Source organism: Electrona antarctica (assembly GCF_951216825.1).
Source record: "Electrona antarctica genome assembly, chromosome: 11".
Lineage (NCBI taxonomy): Eukaryota > Metazoa > Chordata > Actinopteri > Myctophiformes > Myctophidae > Electrona > Electrona antarctica.
In genome coordinates, this window is record NC_136792.1 from 37,943,217 (window position 1) to 37,959,196 (window position 15,980).

Genomic DNA, 15,980 nt, shown 5'->3' on the forward strand with positions numbered 1-15,980 from the left:
TACTGCGTATTATCTCTCTCTCTCCCTGTTTCCTTTCTCTCTCCCTCTACTGCGTATTATCTCTCTCTCTCCCTGTTTCCTTTCTCTCTCCCTCTACTGCGTATTATCTCTCTCTCTCCCTGTTTCCTTTCTCTCTCCCTCTACTGCGTATTATCTCTCTCTCTCCCTGTTTCCTTTCTCTCTCCCTCTACTGCGTATTATCTCTCTCTCTCCCTGTTTCCTTTCTCTCTCCCTCTACTGCGTATTATCTCTCTCTCTCCCTGTTTCCTTTCTCTCTCCCTCTACTGCGTATTATCTCTCTCTCTCCCTGTTTCCTTTCTCTCTCCCTCTACTGCGTATTATCTCTCTCTCTCCCTGTTTCCTTTCTCTCTCCCTCTACTGCGTATTATCTCTCTCTCTCCCTGTTTCCTTTCTCTCTCCCTCTACTGCGTATTATCTCTCTCTCTCCCTGTTTCCTTTCTCTCTCCCTCTACTGCGTATTATCTCTCTCTCTCCCTGTTTCCTTTCTCTCTCCCTCTACTGCGTATTATCTCTCTCTCTCCCTGTTTCCTTTCTCTCTCCCTCTACTGCGTATTATCTCTCTCTCTCCCTGTTTCCTTTCTCTCTCCTCTACTGCGTATTATCTCTCTCTCTCCCTGTTTCCTTTCTCTCTCTCTCTACTGCGTATTATCTCTCTCTCTCTCCCTGTTTCCTTTCTCTCTCCCTCTACTGCGTATTATCTCTCTCTCTCCCTGTTTCCTTTCTCTCTCCCTCTACTGCGTATTATCTCTCTCTCTCCCTGTTTCCTTTCTCTCTCCCTCTACTGCGTATTATCTCTCTCTCTCCCCCTGTTTCCTTTCTCTCTCTCTACTGCGTATTATCTCTCTCTCTCTCCCTGTTTCCTCTCTCTCCCTCTACTGCGTATTATCTCTCTCTCCCTCCCTGTTTCCTTTCTCTCTCTCTACTGCGTATTATCTCTCTCTCTCCCCCTGTTTCCTTTCTCTCTCCCTCTACTGCGTATTATCTCTCTCTCTCCCCCTGTTTCCTTTCTCTCTCCCTCTACTGCGTATTATCTCTCTCTCTCCCTGTTTCCTTTCTCTCTCCCTCTACTGCGTATTATCTCTCTCTCTCCCTGTTTCCTTTCTCTCTCCCTCTACTGCGTATTATCTCTCTCTCTCCCTGTTTCCTTTCTCTCTCCCTCTACTGCGTATTATCTCTCTCTCTCCCTGTTTCCTTTCTCTCTCCCTCTACTGCGTATTATCTCTCTCTCTCCCCGTTTCCTTTCTCTCTCTCTACTGCGTATTATCTCTCTCTCTCCCTGTTTCCTTTCTCTCTCCCTCTACTGCGTATTATCTCTCTCTCTCCCTGTTTCCTTTCTCTCTCCCTCTACTGCGTATTATCTCTCTCTCTCCCTGTTTCCTTTCTCTCTCCCTCTACTGCGTATTATCTCTCTCTCTCCCTGTTTCCTTTCTCTCTCCCTCTACTGCGTATTATCTCTCTCTCTCCCTGTTTCCTTTCTCTCTCCCTCTACTGCGTATTATCTCTCTCTCTCCCTGTTTCCTTTCTCTCTCCCTCTACTGCGTATTATCTCTCTCTCTCCCTGTTTCCTTTCTCTCTCCCTCTACTGCGTATTATCTCTCTCTCTCCCTGTTTCCTTTCTCTCTCCCTCTACTGCGTATTATCTCTCTCTCTCCCTGTTTCCTTTCTCTCTCCCTCTACTGCGTATTATCTCTCTCTCTCCCTGTTTCCTTTCTCTCTCTCTACTGCGTATTATCTCTCTCTCTCCCTGTTTCCTTTCTCTCTCCCTCTACTGCGTATTATCTCTCTCTCTCCCTGTTTCCTTTCTCTCTCCCTCTACTGCGTATTATCTCTCTCTCTCCCTGTTTCCTTTCTCTCTCCCTCTACTGCGTATTATCTCTCTCTCTCCCTGTTTCCTTTCTCTCTCTCTCTACTGCGTATTATCTCTCTCTCTCTCCCTGTTTCCTTTCTCTCTCCCTCTACTGCGTATTATCTCTCTCTCTCCCTGTTTCCTTTCTCTCTCCCTCTACTGCGTATTATCTCTCTCTCTCCCTGTTTCCTTTCTCTCTCCCTCTACTGCGTATTATCTCTCTCTCTCCCTGTTTCCTTTCTCTCTCTCTCTACTGCGTATTATCTCTCTCTCTCTCCCTGTTTCCTTTCTCTCTCCCTCTACTGCGTATTATCTCTCTCTCTCCCTGTTTCCTTTCTCTCTCCCTCTACTGCGTATTATCTCTCTCTCTCCCTGTTTCCTTTCTCTCTCCCTCTACTGCGTATTATCTCTCTCTCTCCCCCTGTTTCCTTTCTCTCTCTCTACTGCGTATTATCTCTCTCTCTCCCTGTTTCCTTTCTCTCTCCCTCTACTGCGTATTATCTCTCTCTCTCCCCCTGTTTCCTTTCTCTCTCTCTACTGCGTATTATCTCTCTCTCTCCCCCTGTTTCCTTTCTCTCTCTCTACTGCGTATTATCTCTCTCTCTCCCCCTGTTTCCTTTCTCTCTCTCTACTGCGTATTATCTCTCTCTCTCCCCCTGTTTCCTTTCTCTCTCTCTACTGCGTATTATCTCTCTCTCTCCCCCTGTTTCCTTTCTCTCTCCCTCTACTGCGTATTATCTCTCTCTCTCCCCCTGTTTCCTTTCTCTCTCCCTCTACTGCGTATTATCTCTCTCTCTCCCCCTGTTTCCTTTCTCTCTCCCTCTACTGCGTATTATCTCTCTCTCTCCCTGTTTCCTTTCTCTCTCCCTCTACTGCGTATTATCTCTCTCTCTCTCCCTGTTTCCTTTCTCTCTCCCTCTACTGCGTATTATCTCTCTCTCTCCCTGTTTCCTTTCTCTCTCTCTACTGCGTATTATCAATAAAAAGGAAGAAAAGCCCCCAAAGTCGCACAAATCGTTACATATTATTTCTGCAATTATTTGATCAAGATGTATCAATCAGATGTTTGAGATTCCATTCAACTATGACTGCATTCCAAAGGTTGCAGGTCCTGGAGAGGCAACCTGGACTTGCAGCACTTTTCTAGTCTTGTAACATTTACTTGCAGTTTGTAAGGTGTTTCTGCAAAGTGCCTAAATTGTAAATAGTAAGTCATTTCTATGCAGTGCACATAGGGATTAGTGAATGAGGCCCATTGTCTTGTATACTCCCACACTCACACTCAATACATATACACTATATACAATACATATACACGTATACACTATTGAAAACGTATAAATGTATAAATAACACCAACAAATTAGAACGCAAACACAATAGGGCAAACTGTAATCTTACCAGTGGGTCTTTTGAAAGAGCGATTCCCTTTGGAGTCCGAATTCATCAGGATGGTCACCCAGAAGGGAGGAGCTGTCAGTTCTGGACAGAGATAATTTATGTACTGTATATATATATATATATATATATAATCAATCACAATCATATTGTGAGTATGAGACAAGTTTTCCCTTGAGCCAACAGGACACCTTTTGGCAGCAGTGCACCGTTACCACAATTGCCTTCTGACCGAGCTGTGTCACATTTTCCCTACTCTCAATGGATTTTTTTTGTATTGCTGGAATATCCCCTCATGTTGTTATTTCATAAGAATTACCAATAAAAACAACATTTACTACCTCCAAAGGTCAATGGTCTTGTTTTTCTCTGCTAACAGACATCACTCGTGACTGTGATGCTCTTTTCCAAACTAAAGAGAGTCACTGCTGTTGGCTTTGGCCCGGCACCGTCCAGTCTGTGATAATGATTGGACGATAACTGTGATACAGTTGGGTGCCACCGATATTGTCCCTTATCATTTGACCCATTTAGGCCTGACCTCAAAATTTCAAAAAATCCTTCTAAATCCTCCAGTTTTCTGAAATAAATATTTTCACGGTTTTTCAAAAATAGCAGACCTACAAGCTCGCTATGAGCTTGTAGATCTGCTATTTTTCAATAGCTAAATTATAACATAATGTTTAAAACACCAAAAGGGGTTCCCGCCCAAAATGGGTTAACTGTCCTTTTGCGCAGATCACGCAAACCTCAGCAAAAAGAAAAGGACAATATCGATGGCCTCCAACTGTACCATTTATTGTTGTACAGACGGGTGAAGTGAAACAAGTGAAACAAAAACTTCAGCTAAATGCCTGAATACTACTAATAAAAACAATACTACTACTAGATTCCAGCCTGAATGACAATTTGATTATGGCTCTAAGCAACCTGGCCATTTATGTCAAACAATTACTATGAAGCTGCCCAGCAGGAGTCTAATGTGTAAACCAAGATTCTAGCATTAGAGTGACAAAAAAGACAAGGTCACAATGAAGAGGTGCTTTGTGTAAATGTGTCCACTACATTAATAATACATATTAAACAGTATATTAAAATGTTACATTTCATCATTCTTTTTGTCACCTGCTGCAGGCCTGCTAGGATCCAAAGTAGGTCTGAGTCCATCCATCCCACCTAAAACATACAGCATTGTTACAGAGTAAGGTGAAAAAACACTCAGTTAATAAAAGACGACTTTGGTTGTTTTCAACCAAGGTTCATGTTTTAGGCCGTTATTAGATGAAAGGAATAGAATACACCTGCACACTGTGTATTCACACAGTGAGCAGGTGTATTCTATTCCTTTCATTGATGTGCACTGGCCTACGCACCTGTGCATACGCCTGATGTTGTTATTAGAGAAAGTAAAAGATGAGTGTTAATTTTTTTGTCATTTGTTGCTTTCTTTCGTTTTAGCGATTTTATTTTTGACAGTGGGCGGGGACATTCGGCTAAATACATATTTTTTACATTTTTTTTATGGCGATTTCTTTTTTATTATTTACTATAGTACTACTAGACCCCAGGGAATTACATCTAGCCACAAAAGATCACAGGATCGACTGAATGTGAAGGGAGGTACTGGGGGGCGATACTGTGTGTCATGGCTCAATATGTCAGTTTGTCACCTCCCCCATCACATCCAAAGATCCCGTGATCTTTTGCGGACAGATGAAATTTTATGGGGTCTAGTAGGACTATATTAAATAATAAAAAATAAATCGCTATAAACTTTTGTACAAAAAATAATAATAATACGTTCGAATGCACCCTGTGAAAAATAGCTAAAATCGTTAAAACAAAAGAAAGCAGTAAATGGAAAAAATATTAACACTCTTTTACTTTCTCTAATAACAACCTACAACATGAACCTTGGTTGAAAAAAACTAAAGTTGTCCTTTATGTTTAAATCACACAATCAAAGCACGGTCACAAAATTGTGACCGTGCCTTAAAGCAGGTTTCTACTGTGTCAACATTATGTAATGCTAGTGAATGTCTCACCTCTGTGAGAAGCTGATTCCAGATCAGTGGTCACCTGCGCCATTTCAGCCATGTGATCTGCACATCACAACCAACACAATGCTCTTATAAGAGGGGGCAAAATTCCACGACATTGCCATTAGTTATTGACAAAGACATACATTTTGTGTTCAACTTTGTTTCAACGAGTGTGTAACAATTTGAACCAAAACATATTCCTAGAAAAATAAATAGATAAATTGCTGAAGTTGATACCTGTGCAATTAGGGGTTAGATGAAAGACGGAAGTCCCACTGACAGGCTTTCCATCGGGCGTGGAGCACCAGCAGTAGCCAGTCTGATTGTGGCACTGGACCTCCAGGTAGTGGCCGTCTGTGCTGCACTCTGGCACAAAGGCAGCTACCGCAGGGTTAACGTGACTGCTGGTGATGCTGTGGGTGCTGGCGGCCTCCAGGGCCTGAGACCTCGCCAACTGGCATTTGGACTGGCCGGAGTCTAAGGCAAGACAGAACATTTGGACTGGCCTGAGTCTAAGGCAAGACAGAACATTTGGACTGGCCGGAGTCTACAGCAAGACAGAACATTTGGACTGGCCTGAGTCTAAGGCAAGACAGAACATTTGGACTGGCCTGAGTCTAACTAAGGCAAGAGAGAACATTTGGACTGGCCTGAGTCTAAGGCAAGACAGAACATTTGGACTGGCCTGAGTCTAAGGCAAGACAGAACATTTGGACTGGCCTGAGTCTAAGGCAAGACAGAACATTTGGACTGGCCTGAGTCTAAGGCAAGACAGAACATTTGGACTGGCCTGAGTCTAAGGCAAGACAGAACATTTGGACTGGCCTGAGTCTAAGGCAAGACAGAACATTTGGACTGGCCTGAGTCTAACTAAGGCAAGAGAGAACATTTGGACTGGCCTGAGTCTAAGGCAAGACAGAACATTTGGACTGGCCGGAGTCTAAGGCAAGACAGAACATTTGGACTGGCCTGAGTCTAACTAAGGCAAGACAGAACATTTGGACTGGCCTGAGTCTAAGGCAAGACAGAGCATTTGGACTGGCCTGAGTCTAAGGCAAGACAGAGCATTTGGACTGGCCTGAGTCTAAGGCAAGACAGAACATTTGGACTGGCCTGAGTCTAACTAAGGCAAGACAGAACATTTGGACTGGCCTGAGTCTAACTAAGGCAAGACAGAACATTTGGACTGGCCTGAGTCTAACTCTAAGGCAAGACAGAGCAGGAAGGGTGGTATGATGTCGGGGCTGTTTGGGGCCGTTTCCCAAACACTGGGTCGGGACCCATTTGTGGGCCGCGGACACATTTTTATGGGTCCCTATATTTTTGGTTTACCCACAATTCGTTTTTAAATATTATTTGAAAACATTTTCAAAAAACAAAATGTAGGAAACAAAAATAAAGGGATATTTACTCGTCATGACCAATGAAAACGTGTCCGCGACCCACATATGTGTCCTGACCCAGTGTTTGGGAAACAGTGGTACTGTGTAGATAGATGATATGTGTAGAAGATAATGATAAGCTATTATCAGCATACAGTGAACCAGTGTATCTCTGATACATATTGGGAACACATACTGATTCATTTCCATGAAGTATACGTTTTTCAGGCGTCGCATATTATTCATTTTTGTATAGATTCCAATGTACTATTGTTGATGCTTTAAGTCTTGACCTTTATGCTCTGTACTTGTCTGCACTTTCTAACCCGACTCCGCCAGATGGAAGAAGTTTGCTTCACACTTGTGAACTCAATACCGGCCCATCTGGCAGAGTCAGGTTACTCTTTTCCCCCTCTCAAAGGCAAAACCTCAGGGAATGTTCCGCGGCAGAATAGGGTTCAAGTGTAAAATAACAAAGACTTGGCGGCCCCCCTGTAGTACTAGGGGTCTCGGACCCCTAGGGGGTCTATCTATAAATGCACCAAGTCTCTGTGTGTGTATGTCTGTAATCCACGTAACTCGAGAACCGTTGATAACGGTTGTCCAGAACCGCCACAAAAGGCCCCTGCCGGGATCTGGACAGGGCCCCTGCCCAGGCTCCATATATCGACTTAGCCTGTCCTGACATCACACTGATGTTCTGACATTTGCATAGACTCCATATTTGGGCATGCCTGACAAAGAACTCCATATATGATCTCCATATATGGACCTGGCCTGTTCTGACATCACAATTATGTTCTGACATCACAATTATGCACGACCTCGCCCTTTATTAGCCAATTGATCACACCTAATCGCCCCCCAACGGGCACTGTTCTTTAAACATGAGAAAAAGCATGGACACACCAGGCGATTCAGTCAGTGCACAAGACAACACACAAAATAATTTCAGGGAGTTGGGATCTTACGCTGATCAAACGTGACTTCAGAGCAAAACAATATTTCTTCTTACGGAAGAAATATTTTTTTCTATAACAAAAACAGATGTGTTGAATTTCACTTGTGACTCACCCCAAAATGATGTCCGTCCATCACTTGTCTACTTTCACTGTGCAGGAACACGCTACATCTCCTATGCACAACTAATCTTTTAGACGTAGTTTAAAATATGTATCTACATACATAGCAATTCCACACTTACTTCCACTCACTTCACAGGCAGATAAGAAACGGGTTATAACTAGGATGGCTTTTGTGGTTAATTTATTGTATTCAGACTTGACATGTCTTGACATGTCAATGATATGTCATAATGTCATCAGGTCAACGTGAATGATGATCATAAGACATTTCCACGGCTAGCTGCAGGTCCCTCTCTATAAACCCTGAGCCAGCGTCCAACTGGTCATCAATGGCAGGTCTTTTGAAGAAATTAAACAGCGAGCTCTGTTTTATTTTGTTGCATTGTTTACACTGCTTGCCTCCCATGACGCGCATGACATCATTTTTACTGAAAACGAATGGTTGGAACTGATTCAGCACCCCAAAAAATGTCCTGCTTTTTGTCTAGGCCCTCTACTCCGGGTACCCCAACTTTGATCTGGCTCCCACAAAGTTTCCCAAGGGAGTTGGCTTGGAACAAATATATATGTGATAGTAGACACCTTTATGAACACATCTGTGCAAAAAGCATCTTTTTTGCAGATTTGCCACAACATTTGCTAATTTTCCCTAACTAAATGCAGGGTTGTCAGGTTAGTCAGTTAAAAACAACTAAGATTAATACTGCAGTACTTCAATTGATTTCCAGTCTACCATGCCAGTGCATTTGTGAAATTATATATTGATTATTATCTTGCATATTGCATTCACTCCAATGCATTGTAATAATGCAATTTACAAATTACAATTATTGAGAATAGAAAGTGAACTTAAATCACCCCTGATGTATGGGTGCTAGCCACTTGTTTCGGCGGGAATGTATTGGGCTCCTTGTCAGTGCACCCAGACAGTAGTAGAATGTATTGGGCTCCTTGTCAGTGCACCCAGACAGTAGTAGAATGTATTGGGCTCCTTGTCAGTGCACCCAGACAGTAGAATGTATTGGGCTCCTTGTCAGTGCACCCAGACAGTAGAATGTATTGGGCTCCTTGTCAGTGCACCCAGACAGTAGAATGTATTGGGCTCCTTGTCAGTGCACCCAGACAGTAGAATGTATTGGGCTCCTTGTCAGTGGACCCAGTGGATGGAAATGACGCTCGCACACGACTACAACTTGACGCGTCGACAACAAAAAGGAAATGGCACGCGAGCGTCTCGCTTTGTGCAAAACAAGTTTTTGGACAGTACACCTACAGATTTTGTCCAAACATCACGCAAATTGGTACACAGTCTCTCTAGAGCCATTCAACGAAACGGGTCTTTCAGATTTCTCAGACTCCATCCTGATTGGCTAAGATTGGCTTCCAAAGTTCGCAGGAGTGCTCAGTTTCAAACAAAATGCTGCAAATCATGAACACATTGTGTGATTTCCGTGAAATTGTGCATGCACATTCCCACTATTCAACTCAGCCTCATGGTGGCGCTATAACTGGCCGAAAAGTGTTTTACCTCTAACTGCACGGATCTGTGGATAACTTTGTATGCCAACTCCCTAGAGGCCAAGGAAAAACCTTTGCCTGGAATTTTTCACATCTGCTCTTTATAGCGCCACCAGGAGGCCGACATATGTAAAACACATTTTCTAATATTACTCCTTCAGATTTTATCCAAATTTAATGCAAATCAGTACACATGCTCTTCATAGTCATGTGATCAAGACGGGTTTGTTTGATTTCTCATAATCCACCCTCATTGGCTACGATTGGCTTCTAAACTTTTCAGGAATAGCCCGCTTTGTACCCGTTTTGTACAAATCGCCACAACTACTCAACGCAGCGTCCGATTGTGGTGAAACTGTGCATGCATATTCCCACTAGGCTTTGGAAGAAATGCCACTTGACAGTTTTCAAATCAGCCTCATGGTGGCGCTACAACAGGCCAAGCCGCGTCACACACACACGTTTATATTGCTCCTAAACATTTTGCCAAACATCACACACACACTCCTATCCACCTGGTGGAGACCTGTGCCCAGAAGGGCACTTTTTCTAGTTTATTCTTGTTTTTTTTTTTATTGTTTCTTGATGCACCTTGCTTTTCCTTCTGCCTGTTCTTCTGTATACTACAGTACTTGTTTATCCTTCTTATTCTTACTTGTATGTTGTAACCTTAACTGCTGTGCCGCCTCTGGGCGACTGATTTTCCAAGGAACGGAAAAATGCAGCGAGTGGCAGGAGTCTCTTCCTGGTTTTTAGACAGCTGGTGGATGGAAATGAAGCTCCAGCCAGTGTTGCCAATGTCTGCTTATTATAAGCGACCTTTGGCTTGTTTTTCTGTAAAGTCGCTTGGAAATATTGGTGGTTGCTGGTTGTGTTTTTTTGGGCTTGTGTACAGTAGTTGCTTCTTTGGGCTTGCTTCCTATTGTTGTTTAAACCAGTGGTTCCCACATTTCTTCACGTCAATTGTCCACCGACATCCATCTGAAAATATTTTGTGCCAGGGACCCCCATACAAGATTTGTGTTGTTAAAATGTTAAACAAATATTCAAAACATTGTAGATCTGATCTTTTCATTTGTGCTTGTTTTCCTAGACCTGGCCACTTGTTTCTCTTGCAAAATCTGACAACACTGGTCACAGCAGCAACAGGAAGAGGAAGTTATGCACACACAAAACGCAAAGCCTTATGGGACACTGGAAACAGGTCAATACAGTAAGTAAGCTATGTGTTTGTACCTACCAGCACAGTGAGCCCTGGGGACTGGCCGCAGCTGTGTGTTGATGCACTGAGCCCTCTGGAAGGAACACAGCGACTTGTACAGCCTGCCGTTGCTGGCACACACAGCTCTGTGGCGACCCCTCTGGCAGTCCAGGACACAACCACGAGGCCACATGTTCTCTGTGATCAGGAACGGCTACATAGGAGAACAGAACACACACATTGAACAAACAAAAGGGTTTGACACATGATACCTTGTATGTGTTGAAAGATCCCCCCCAACCAGTGCACGCACGCACGCACGCACACGCACAATAATAATACTTAATGAATTTCCTGCTGCAGGATCAATAAAGTGCAATTTAAACTAATCTTGTCTAATTAGATGGCGGAAATTGTCCAAGCTGTATCCTGATAGGAGCGCCTTGATTGGAAATTAGCTGAGGGCAGCATTTGTCATGAGCAACACAATTGTCTTTCATTTGTAACAGCTGGCTAACTTAGGGTAGTTTTATAGCAATAATATTAATGTATTGCCTAAACCACATTTTTACTTTACTACAGAAACAGGGCTACAGACAGGGGGTGGCATGGGGAGGGAGGGTGGGGGATGATGAAACAGGGAAAGTGGGAAACATTAGGAAAAGGAGATAGCTAGGTACAGAACAGATGTGTGTGTAGTATAATTGGCATGGCTAGCTGTCAGTGAAAGCTCAATGTGTTGCTATAGTCTGTCTGGCAGGAGAAATGTCCTGTTCCATGGTAGGAAAAATCTGTACTCAAGGAGCACGGAGGCAAGGGAGTGGGAGGGAGAGAGAAACAGAGTGAAGGAAGGTTTGGAGAAAAGACCAGACCCACTGTTTTTAGAGGAAGAGAGAGAGGGAGAATGAAGAAAGATATAGAAAGAAAAGTGGAAAGAAGCGCACACAGTATGTACTGTATGAGAGAGAGAGAGAGAGAGAGAGAGAGAGAGAGAGAGAGAGAGAGAGAGAGAGAGAGAGAGAGAGAGAGAGAGAGAGAGAGAGAGAGAGAGAGAGAGAGGGGAGCAAATGTTGAAGGTCAAAAGATGGATAGAGGCCAAGAGAGAAAGCAGAGGTGGGGGGGTTATACAGGGGAGAGGCACAGGAGGAGTCAGCACATGGCCAAAATATGCAAACATTTCAAAAAGAAGGGAACGGAGGAAATTAGTGTGTGAAAGGAGACTGTGTGCGTGTGTGTGTGTAATGACCTTCACCTGCCGGCTGGGATATACCTGTGAGAGCTATGATTCTGCAAAGCACTGTATAAATAAACGCCACTAATTGAGGCGAGATGCCAGTCTCTTCAGCCCATGGACACAGAGTGTGTGTGTCTTTGCTGTCAGTGATATACAGACAAGGTTCTCCCGCCGTCTGACTGGCTGTCTGGAGCATATGGAAAGGCACTGAAATATTATGCTCAATGAGGGTTATTGCAGTACAGTTTGCCTCAACACTTCAAGAGTTGGAGGGCTCGTCTGGGAAAGGTATAGGCTACACCGTTATACTGAACATAAACATTTTTGAGGTTTTTCGCATGTTCCCAAGTCATCCTTTAAATTTGTCGGATGGGTCAAACGATAAAAAGATTATTTGGTGACAGAAAAATAATACAGACAAGGTCTTTGCTCTGGCTGACTGGTTGTCTGCTCGTAAGAGGTCGGACGAGCACTGAGATATTTCACACAAATTGTCTGCGTTATTTATTGTTTCATTGCAGACAGTCTGAGGTCAAAATCATTGTGGTTCTGCCTGTGTTCCAAAGCTATCCTTGGGAAGAGTTTATATTGGCACGGTTTCCTCTCTCTGGTTAGACTACTCTCTGGCTGACAGTGTGCCAGAAGTGGAAACACTGATTAAATATTTCAAATGTTGATGTTGAATTAAGCTTAAAGGACGACTTCACCACTTTTCAACCCATCTTAGTCCTCACAAATGATAAAATAGCACTTTTTTCTTCTACTCGGTCAGTGTCTCATAGGAGGGCTGTGGACAGTTCAGAAACCCATCTTCCAGTGACATCATCATTAGGCAGATTTTCTTTTTAAACAAGGTTTTATATATGCTTGCTGAAAATAGGTACAACAAATTAATACATTAAAAATAATTCAACTAAAATAGAAGCAAGGAGAGGTGCAGAGGGGAAGAGTTCTGCTGGTGCCATGGACCAAATTACTTCCATATGTTTCACCAGCTACGCATCTCACTTACATCTCCTGATGACACAGCCTCACTCATCTCTCCAAAATATATACGCCGCGGTATATTGAATTTGTCACACCACCACACATACAAAAGTATGTGTTCACACACACACACACACACACACACACACACACACACACACACACACACACACACACACACACACACACACACACACACACACACACACACACACACACACACACACACACACACACACACACACACACACACACACACACGACTCCATCCTTCATCAATACCTCTTTGTCTATCATCCCCTCCTCTCTCCCCCACACACACCTAACCGTTTCACACATGAACACATTTGTCATGGTGTGTTAAACAATGTTGACATAATTTAACAGTGAAAGAGCTCCCTGTGTCTGCACTCTGCATGTGGAGGCATGAATTACGGTAATGTATTGACCGCACGGTTGAATTGTCACTTTCTTTTGCAGAGAGTAGATTAACAACTGGTCAAAACATGTTGGCAATTCCTTATAGAATAAACTTTGTTTTAACTTTACATCCACGTCTCTAGGTACTTTGAGTGCTCCGTCTTATTTTCCTTTTTAATTTGACAGAATTATTGTCAGCTGCTGCAACTGTGATGCTGTCAGCATCTGGAGGTGTGAAGAGAATTAAAAGAAGAAGGGGGGGCATGAGGATGTGATGAAAGGGGAAAACTCAGACATTTTCCATTTGAGCTGTTTTTCACATTTCTTCACCAGGAACTTGTCATATTTGTGGTGGAAAGGTTTGGTTTGGACATTTTGTACTCAGAAATGTTGAAATGTCTTATCAATAGAGTAAGGGTTATTATTGATTAAAGCCAACAATAACCTACCCCAAGTCCGAACATTAAAGTAGGCAATCAAGATAAAATACATTTGTGGAATCCTAGATGGATTGATGAAGAAGGGATACAGGGGATGAGTAAAGGTAGCTCTGGTCCATAGCCTTCTACTGCTTCTACGATTCTGCCCTGCAGTATAAGGCTATGGGACTTTCGGTTTTAAATCTCAAATCGACCAGCCTCTCCTCTTTAGTGGAAATCTCACGAACGTTTGACCTACTCACCAATACAAAGACGGGTTGTGTCAATAGAAAGCCTACTTTCCTTAGTGGACGCACTCTGAGCCCCCCACCACACGTATAAACGGTACTTTTTGGCCAAAAAGGGATTTTGTTTCCACCGGGAAAAAAATACTTTTAGTTACGCCAATGCGCCCTCTACCGATATTGCCCAGAGAACTGCCTCATAGAGAATATTTTTCCTCCGGTGAAAAAAATCCCTTTCTGGCCAAAAAGTACCGTTTATACGTGTGGTGGGGGGCTCAGAGTGCGTCCACTAAGGAAAGTAGGCTTTCTAATGACACAACCCGCCTTTGTTTTGGTGAGTAGCAAAAACATTCTTTTAAAATACGCTAAAGAGAGGCTGGTCTGATTTTGATTTGAGATTTAAAACCGAAAGTCCCATAGCCTTATACTGCAGGGCAGAATCGTAGAAGCAGTAGAAGGCTATGGACCAGAGCTAGAGTAAAGAGTGTGACAAATGAGGAAAAAAAGGGATACATAGGCCTACATAGTATATCTAGACAGAGCACCGTTTCTCAGAGTTGGTCCAGGGGGTCCCCCTCTCCCCTGTTTAACAACTTTAACTCTATTTTATACTTGGCCATTTGAAAATCGAAATAAAAAACAAATTTCCAAATAATGTTGCACATTTTGAACAAAAGAAAATATCCTCTTTTCAGATAGGGATAGCCTACATATCAATTTGGGGGTCCTTTTGACATGAAATAACCACTGCTATTAAAGTAGGGCTCGACTTTGGGCAACATCCAACCTGAAAAATATCTAAAGCCTCTCGCCTTTTCATGAGTCTAAAGCCAACTCAAGTGTGAATCTTTTGTTTCACAATTCAGCACACCTAAACCTAACCTTAACCCATGTCTAACCAATGACTGGTCTAAACTAAGTATGCACCCCGATTTAATAAGTGTATAATCACAATATAATTATTTTACAGTTACATAAAATAGGCCTATATGTGAGCCTAGGTGACCCACATCCAAGCAATTAAATGGGAAATCCAAAGTCAAGCTCAACAAGTCCCTGAAGAGCTGGATTTCCTCTGGCCAGGCTTTATAAATAGGAATTGTGCACATAAGCTCTCCGCCAGGTTAAATAACGGTAATAAAAAAAAGATCCCATTAGGTTTGGCCATAAATGTTGAGTGCCATTGGGGTGACGGGTGAGAGACAGGTGCAAACTATTGGGCATGCTAGTTTCCTGTGTGTCAGGTGGTACCTCAGCAGAACTACAATGTGCTCAGTGTTAGAACAATTAGTACCAGTGTTTCTGGACCTATAGCCTAATTTATAAACCCATTCAAAGTGTGTGTGTGTGTGGTAAGAGAACAAGCTACCACTGTCTGTCTCCATCACCGGCGCACCGCAAACGCCTTCCAGTTCCAGATATAATTTTCAACTACATCTGTCTGAAAACATTCAGTAAGCTAAACGCTCGTCTCCATAGTCAGACTACGGGGCACTGGCTGGAATCGGGTTGATGAAACCTGTGTTTAGTGTGTTACCTGTCGATGTTTGGTCTCTCGACGCGGTGGCTGATGCCGCTGAAAGGCCGGGGGATTTTAAATGTTCAACAAACTCCCAATCCTGTCAACTCGGCGCGTAACGGGCCGAGCAGTGAATAATCGGTAGCTTGTGAACCCCATCCCAATGTTCTACATTAATCGCCAATGGCGTGGCTGAATAGCTGGACAGTCCCTCGTGTAGGTTAGAATGTGTAAGCAATAGCATGTGTGGATTAGTCACGGGCGCGCGCATTCGATACGGCCTTAATTTATTTAAACCAAATCACGCAGGAATCACACCACTTTAAGCCAGACTCACTCAACACAGGCTTGTTGGGATGTTAAGATGTATTGTAACACAACACTTTTCATAATCACTTCATGCCTTATGAGACATAACATAAGGCATGATTCTTCATCCGTTTACCTTTACAGAACTAGAGATTGAAATAGTATATTAGCCTTGTGGTCAGCTGCCTGTGACCACGACTGGTTGGGCATGCCATAGTTCCAGTTAGGCCTACAGCCAGCAGTCAGGCTATATAGGCATATATTCATTCTGTCGTTTAGTTTACATCCTGGTCAAAGCATCAGCAGAATCTTAGGTCGTGTGAAGTCCACTTCAACTTCTCTATAGTAATGTAG

General features: G+C 43.2%; 1 protein-coding gene across 4 annotated transcripts in view; it reads right to left on the reverse strand.

The window, feature by feature from the left end:
• Positions 1–15,980, reverse strand: part of LOC306932791 (SPARC-related modular calcium-binding protein 1-like) — a 33,256-nt gene that overhangs the window by 16,508 nt on the left and 768 nt on the right. For 3 of the 4 annotated variants that reach the window (XR_013791158.1, XM_079514719.1, XM_079514718.1), the window contains exons 2-6: positions 10,533–10,707; positions 5,545–5,784; positions 5,311–5,367; positions 4,391–4,441; positions 3,269–3,349 (exon numbers count right to left, since the gene is read on the reverse strand). Coding sequence is in view for 3 of the 4 variants with exons in the window: in XM_079514719.1 (XP_079370845.1) it covers positions 3,269–3,349; positions 4,391–4,441; positions 5,311–5,367; positions 5,545–5,784; positions 10,533–10,707 (604 nt within the window). In the remaining variant the exon portion in view is untranslated. Of the gene's footprint in view, positions 1–3,268; positions 3,350–4,390; positions 4,442–5,310; positions 5,368–5,544; positions 5,785–10,532; positions 10,708–15,335; positions 15,484–15,980 lie in introns of those variants that run through there. The other variant, XM_079514720.1, reaches the window with a different exon arrangement.